Source organism: Adiantum capillus-veneris, chromosome 24 (assembly GCF_014529385.1).
Source record: "Adiantum capillus-veneris isolate H3 chromosome 24, ASM1452938v2, whole genome shotgun sequence".
NCBI classification, from domain to species: Eukaryota; Viridiplantae; Streptophyta; class Polypodiopsida; order Polypodiales; family Pteridaceae; genus Adiantum; species Adiantum capillus-veneris.
Genome location: NC_140954.1, coordinates 94,848,296 through 94,855,857, shown reverse-complemented (window position 1 = coordinate 94,855,857; position 7,562 = coordinate 94,848,296). Strand labels below are relative to the sequence as shown.

The window sequence follows — 7,562 nt, the reverse complement described above, 5'->3', positions numbered from 1 at the left end:
CAACAATCAAAAGCCATCTATATCATAGATGCAAATCCCAAGGTTGCATATACAATGCATTCATGTAGGATGATGACTTTTTGTACTTCACTCTTTGTAGCTGCACAATGGTAGGAGTCATTCAAGCTTGTTGACAACTCCAAAAAAGTTGTGAGGAGGGTCTCCATTCTAAGCACTCCAAAAAGTGCCACCAAGGGAGAACATTTGCACGTACATATTGCCAAACTAAGTTCTAGAACAAAACATATAGGAATCTAAAACATAAACCCATTCTTTTGTTTTCTTTTGCTGTACTCAAATACTAACAATTTTCTCTCAAAAGTAGAGCATTAAGAATGAAAGTGCTATATCATAAGAATATTAAGAAATAATGGGTCCTTTTTCTTGCAATTCATATTGTTTTATTTAAATAATCAAGTCTCTTTTCCTTTGGGCCTCATGTAGTGGGAGACATCAAAAGTAACCTAGACATTGATGAATTCATAAGACATGAGAGATTGAGCCACCAATAGAACCATAAGTAAAGGGATGTGGTGGTGATGATGAAATAATGTGGTAGGTCAAAGTGTATCTATAAGGTTAAGGTGTCTTATTTGGAAGGGAAGAATCTCCCAAGGTCTATTCCTATGAGTAATGAGAAGGAGAGAGTTTATGGGGTTAGGAGAGCCAATATGCTCTAGTGGTGGTGGTGAATCCTCTTGTGTGAAGAGGGGGAAAGGAAAGAGGGAGAGAGAGAATAATCTAATTAGGTAAGAGCCCAATCTCCTACTTTTCTATTCAAACTTGTTCTAGGGGCCAACCTTTAGAGATGAAGGTTCTCCTACCTCCATGCCATGTAATGTTCAAGTTGTACCAATACTTGACTTTTGGCCCACCTCTTTGCTCCTTGAACCTTCATTTCTGTCTTTGTCGTCCACATACATCGTGCATGTACAATGAGGAATGTTGATCAAGCAGATCGTCAAAATGGGAAATGCCTTGTGCGAATGTACATAATATGGGTTGTTGCAAAAGGAAGTATCTGAGCTCAGATTGTTTGTGACAATTGCCGACTTAAACGCCGGAGCTCTTGCAAATCGGAACCAGTCTACTTCTCGCAAGAACAGACTTGTTGCCTAATAACATCATATTACAAGCTGATTGAAAGCGAATGAGGCCTATATTTGAAGCTCATTGTGCATTAGCTAAAAGCTTCATGTGATAACAATGGTAAAAGGTAGTAAAGGGAGGTTAGGCCAAATGCTCGAATTGAAGTAGACTGGAACTTTGGAAGGGAAATGTTGGGAGAGCAGGAGATTGTCGAACTGCGCTCTGCGTCTGATGAAAGAAGGGTGCCTGCCTCCTCTCTCTCCCCGACCCTCTCCCCCTCTGCTTCCCTTCCTAGGTCGCGCTCCTCCGCAACCATCCTACTCAGAAGCTCGAGCAGGTTAGCTCCTCAAGTTTGAAGCTTTGCATTTTCTTTTCTGTTCATTCCAATGTATGCACAGCCAGAATGATTGTCTCGCTTCTGCCCATCTAGCAGTATAACCCACTTGTGAATACTCAAGAACATTGCGCCCACATGCACGTCTAGTGCAGATGGGCGATTTTCTTGTGCCTGTTCAGAGGAGCCCTCTTGTTGATGAACATGCTCACACTACCATACACGCATTTTTTGTGTGTAGCCTATTTGATGTTTGAGTGGACATCTATGGTGTTAATATCAGTGTTTGAATGATGAGCAATGGAGTACCTCACAACCATTTATCATAAAACACATGTTGTTAAGCTTGTTAACACCTCCTATGCATGTATTTGATGCATCAGTGTGGTCTAATAATCAATGTTTTCTGTTGTGGATGTGCATGGTTCCCCACACATTTTATTGATCTTCGTCAAAATGGAGGCTTGCCCCATGTATGTATTATCAATCTATAAGCAAGTGACCACTGCCTTCACTTGTATGTGCTTAGGGTGATACCGAATGGTGAGACTCATGCCGCCACAGAGATAAAAGAAGCTGAAGAGAAGGTGAGGCAAGCGCAGGTTGGGAAGCACGATGGAACGGCACAAAAGGAAATTTCTATCGCAAGTGGAACTATGGCTACTGGCAAAGGTGGTACACAAAGGCATACTACTTTAGGGAGAATAAAGCAGGCGAGTGTAAATGAGGATGGTACACATTGGGATAGTAAAATGAGGCACGAATCAGCATACAGCAGGGATTTAGGGATGTGGCGTAGCAGTGTTGTTGAATTGATGGCCACGTTGGTGCTTACATTTACAAGCGTGGCTGCAGTTATAGCATGCTTGAGAGCAGATTTCAGCTATCCCAGGATTTCGGTGGCAATCACCCAATTCCTGATCTATACTATGTGTATAGTGGCAGCAGCACCGCTCTCTGGCGGGCACCTAAACCCTAGCTTTTCTTTCGCATGCATACTCATAGGGCACATATCTCCACTGCGGGGCTTGCTTTACATAGTAGCACAATCTGCTGGCTCTGTCCTGGGTGCCCTTTTTGTCCGTGCTGCTGTACCGTCGGATGTAGCACAGATGTATTATTTGGGTGGTTGCCTTCTCAAACAGCAAGTAGTGGATGCTAACCTCAATACGATCTCCTCTGTGGGTGCGGATTCTGGTCCTGCTCTTGTCGCAGAGCTCTTCTTCAGCTTCCTCCTTATTGCAGTTGCCCTTCCTCTTCTCATTCTCTGCCCAACCTCAAGATGTCCAGCCCCTGCATGGCGTGGGCAGCCCTCCCGCAAGCAAAATTTTACATCCTTCATGGATCCTGCACTCTTACGTGCGGCCTTTATCATTGGGCTCCTCCTCGGCTTGCTCATCTTCGTCTCTGGCCAGCTTCTTTCTCCTGGTTACACAAGTGCGGGAATGAATCCTGCCCGGTGCTTTGGTCCTGCCGTTGCCGAAGGTGGGGCCGATCTTTGGCGGCCACAATGGGTTTTCTGGTTGGGCCCTTTTCTAGCAGCCTTGTTATTTGCTGTTTTGTACGGGATCATCTTCTACAATCATCCCTATAGGAGATCATATGAGGATGGACGATACTTAGCACATCAAGATCATAATGGGGAGGCCAAGCTACCATTGGTAGGCGTGTCCGAAAACCCTGCTTCTCGAGTTGATGAGCTTCGTCAAACATCCATACAAATGCCTGCTCTCCCACATGGCTCTCTTCTCACAGATCCTATACCAAAAAGAATGGACGTGTTTCTTCACATCAAGGCTACAATGCAACCGCCAGATCGGTCTACTGCTGACGAGTGTGACAAGAGCGTTCACCCATTCTCTACCAAGAGCCCTCTTGCTGTAGAGGCCTCGGCATCAATAGATGACCAGAGACATTTTATTGTAGATCATGCAAATCTCAGCCTGCGACATCTCATGGAGCTCCCTTCGACATCTTCCAACAGCACTACCCTCAAACTAGAAAAGCTTTTGAAAGATACAGAGGAGTCTTAGAGACTTCTCTGTCTTCATTAGTGGGTCGTGTGTTGCACGGGCGATTTGTTTGTAAGCTCGCTTACACATGTATCTGGCTCGACCTATCATCGAGGAAACTGCGCGGCTGTAGTTTACTGGGAGCTCTCAGCTTGGCTTTGAAAGATAGGGAGGCTCTCTACACATTTCGAGCTGGGGATCAACTTGCATCATATTCTTGATGGCGCTCCTCAATGATCTATTGTATTACAGGACTTGGGGGCTCCGTTGCTATCTGTAGCAGAGTTGTTTATGTGGAAATTAGTGAACTAGAAACATATTAATTCATTATTACTAGAAAAAAGACTGGCAAGCTATGTCATGCTTACACACATGCCAAGAAACATTAAGCTCATGCACACACACACATACATTCTGAACAGAAGAGGAGGCTCTTGGGCATTTTTGAAAGTCCTCTGAAGAAAGATTTGGAATAAGGATAAAGAGTTCTATGAATTGCACAAAACAGAAGTTAATTCGTAATGCTGATCAAACATTCTGCCATGCAGGGTATTCAAGTTCATGCTAAAGAAAAGGTTAGTCAATGTGGGTCTTTCATGAGGAAAATGTGTATATATATATATATATATATCGAGAGAGAGAGAGAGAGAGAGAGAGAGAGAGTCATTGAAAGCATAATCTCAACAGATGTATATCCCAAAGCATTTAAAGGTTCCTTTTTACTCACAATTGTTTCTTCCCATCCCATTATTCATAACCAATAGCAGTACATGGAAGGCAAATAAGGATCTTAATCATCATCTTGTTTAAATAAGCTTCAAAACAAGAATAGTTATCATCAACATGCCGTCTCAAGCTTTTGAGCAAGCATTTGTGTCCATCTTCAACATATTCCATCTGTCTCTCTGTAAGGTTGAAGCTCTAGTAGAAACCCTCTTCAGCATTTTTGGATAAGCCCATTGCACAATTGAGAGAGCAAACCCCCTCTTCTCTTGAGACAAAGAAAATGCTGCATTGAAGGATCCTCCCTACATGTAATGTCACCAATCAAGTATCCGAACACTACTTTAAGTAGGCAATTGATAAGTTCCTTTGTTTCTACCATCAACATAGTGGAGTTAAGTCCGAATCTTACACATTATCTTGGCAAGCCTCAAAAACACCATTGTGGGCAACCTAGCAATGTGACTTGGATGCAATGTAGTTTTCACCCTCTAAGTTCATGGAGAGGTTTATCTCTTCTCAATCGAAGAGGAAGATGGTCTTAACCATGACAAATGAGCACATAATGGATATCTTCAATTTACTGAGAGCCATGACATGACACACATGGTAGCAACACTCACTAATAATATCCAACCAAGTAGTATGAAAGAGAGAAAAACATAGTGTGTCTCATTGCATGGGATGTCATGTAAGAGTTTAAAGATGTAGATGAGATTTGAAAGGTCTCTTCATGAAAGGAGCTAGAATGGATGCAGACTCCTCATTGTACAATGACATCCTATGTATACTATCCACATGACAATACTCCTATAACAACCATTCATTGGATTATTATATGAGCATGCCTTGCACATTGTAGAACTAGCCATGCATGCTCACACTTGATAATCAAACTGCATTGTCCTACAATGTATTGAAATGGGCAAGGTTCTAAGTTTTCATTAGTTTGGTTCGCGTTGCTATATGCAGAGGACGGTTGGATGACTAATTGACAACTTATCCAACATTAGCAAGGAGCATCTTCAATTTCTTGGGATGTTCTTCTCTTTATTTATCCTGCTCCTTCTGAGAGTTTGTGGCTAGGGGGAGCTAGTTGTGTGTCCTCCTTAATTACTTTGCTAGTAATTTACTGGTAGGAGATGTTGTTGTAGTCTTGGTGCATGGAAGGCTTCTATACAAACATTAAATCTTTGGCAAGGCTTGTACACTTTTGTCCATAGTGATAGAGGTGCACTCATAAAGTGAAATTTAGCAATTGGTCAGGGTGTAACCAATGACCAAAACTCATATTCGTAAGTCCTCAAAGGGATTGCGCTTTTGCTAAAACGCACTTCGACTCTTTGGTGTAAGACGTAGCAAACTAAATCAAGCCATCCCCCAAGACTCAGATTTATAGTGCAAAGACACTAAGAGAACTTCAGAATGATGTATACTGGTGCTAATGAGGTTCGGCTCTATAGTGAACTAAACTAAGCTTAGTCTGAGCCTATTTGGGTTGGATTTTGATGCACGAGAGACCATTATGGGTTTGGACAACATAATCTATTCTTTGAGAAACTATGTCCCTAGATTGAATTAAATTAATATTAGTTTGAGCCTATTTGTCTTGCATTTTCATGTACGTGGGGACCTCCTTATGGATTTTGGATAGCCGAGTCTATCCTCTAACAAGTATAAGCTTTTTTTATATTTTTCTCATCTCGCTTGCACGAGCTAGTTTTACAGGATTGCACCCACTCACCCTCACCTCATGACCACATGGGTTGAACCATAGTGGGTGTGGTCAAAGGCCCTCACCTTAACCACTAGGGCAAGTGTAGTCTTCTTATACTCACCGACACTTTTTTACAAGGTTATGTACACATCAACAACTATTGACAATTGGAAAGCCTTTTGTAACTTTGGTTTGAGCAGAGTGCGAAATAGTTTTCATGAGTAGCCAGTGCAACTTTTACCTTGCCATATTAGCTATCAAATGTTAACAACATAAAGAGGGTATGGGCAATGGTGGTGCGTTGTATGCGCATGTGGGTTTTCCACATGGTTCTAGGGAGTGTTATGTTACTACGAACATGCTTGATTGTTTGTTACATTAGATTTGATAAAGTGTTTGAATCTCGTGGATTTGTTTGGATAAGAAGTAGCGTGAGGGTGGGTAGATGCACCGGGGGGGGGGGTTGGGTTAAAACCCCCTAAACAACCATGAACCCCAAACCACCACGGACATAGATGATGCAATCAGAAAATACCAGCCAAGCCTCCCACATGCCACATATATAGGGCTCAGGGGTGGAATTAGGGCGTATCCCCCAACAACCCAATCAAAATCCATGAACCCCAAACATCCACATATATAAATGATGCAGTCAACAAATTCTAGCCAAGCCTCCCACATGCCACATATATAGGGCTCAGAAGTGGAGTTAGGGCATATCGCGTAACAACCCAATCAAAATCAATGGATGCCAAGTAAAAGATAAAAGGGTGAGACTCGACAACTAGACCTAAGATGGGAAGCTAACCCAAAGTGGTTGGTCAGAGAGAGATGCAACATAAATGCTTTGCAATGGGATTGCTAGAGTTTAAATTCACCTTCCAAATGCTTTCACTCTTGCTTATGGCTCTTCTTGAGTGCACTTAGGACTTTGATTGTGGGCTCACCACCCTTTCACCCTCTTGGTATGGAGAGGAGATTCTAGGCACATATAAGGCTTGCACACACATATAAGGCCTGCACCATGCATTTTTTCCATTTTATAATTTTCCCTAATTTTTTGCATTGGGCATTTTTAGAGGTTTTTCTTGGATATGGCAAAACACATGTCATGGCTTATTAAATGTCTCGCATACCGTCAATGGTGAATCCCCTACTAGAGTTGATGATGAGTTTCCCGATACTCCCCTATTCATAGTCGAGACCATGCCTAAGTGGAGTGAGAAGATTGTAAACTTTTTAGTTAATGATTTTCCACCCAAGGAGCTTCGTAAGTATATAGCTCCGAAGCTACTCAAGAAATGTGAACCTTATTGCCTAATTGATGGAACTCTATACAAGCTAGGGAAAGACGATATTCTCAAAAGTTATGCCTGTGAGGATGAGTATTTGTATATATTGCCAGAAATGCTCAAAATCTCAAATTGGTAAGATTATACAAGATATACATACATGAAGAGACTTTTCCAAAATGCCTCAAAACTAAGTCATGCATTGAGGGGAGCAAGAGATACACTGGATGCCTATTGTGGTGCAATGTGTATAAGAGAATGTGCTCAATCATGTAAAACAAGCTTGATCTTATGAGAACTTGAGCACTGGAGTAGGGTATGAAGCTCACACTCTCAAATTTACAAGGGACATAATATGCATTCACATATAGAATCTTTCCACTACCTCGACATTG

At 42.1% G+C, this 7,562-nt stretch overlaps 1 protein-coding gene across 1 annotated transcript; it reads left to right on the top strand.

Annotated features, from left to right (window-relative positions):
* Positions 1–934: 934 nt before the first annotated feature.
* LOC147426806 (uncharacterized) lies at positions 935–3,978 on the top strand. The gene is made up of 2 exons (XM_086498907.1): positions 935–1,426; positions 1,953–3,978. The coding sequence occupies exons 1-2, from the start codon at positions 1,278–1,280 to the stop codon at positions 3,454–3,456; spliced, it is 1,653 nt and encodes a 550-aa protein (XP_086355033.1). The 5' UTR covers positions 935–1,277; the 3' UTR covers positions 3,457–3,978.
* The last annotated feature ends 3,584 nt before the right edge of the window (positions 3,979–7,562 follow it).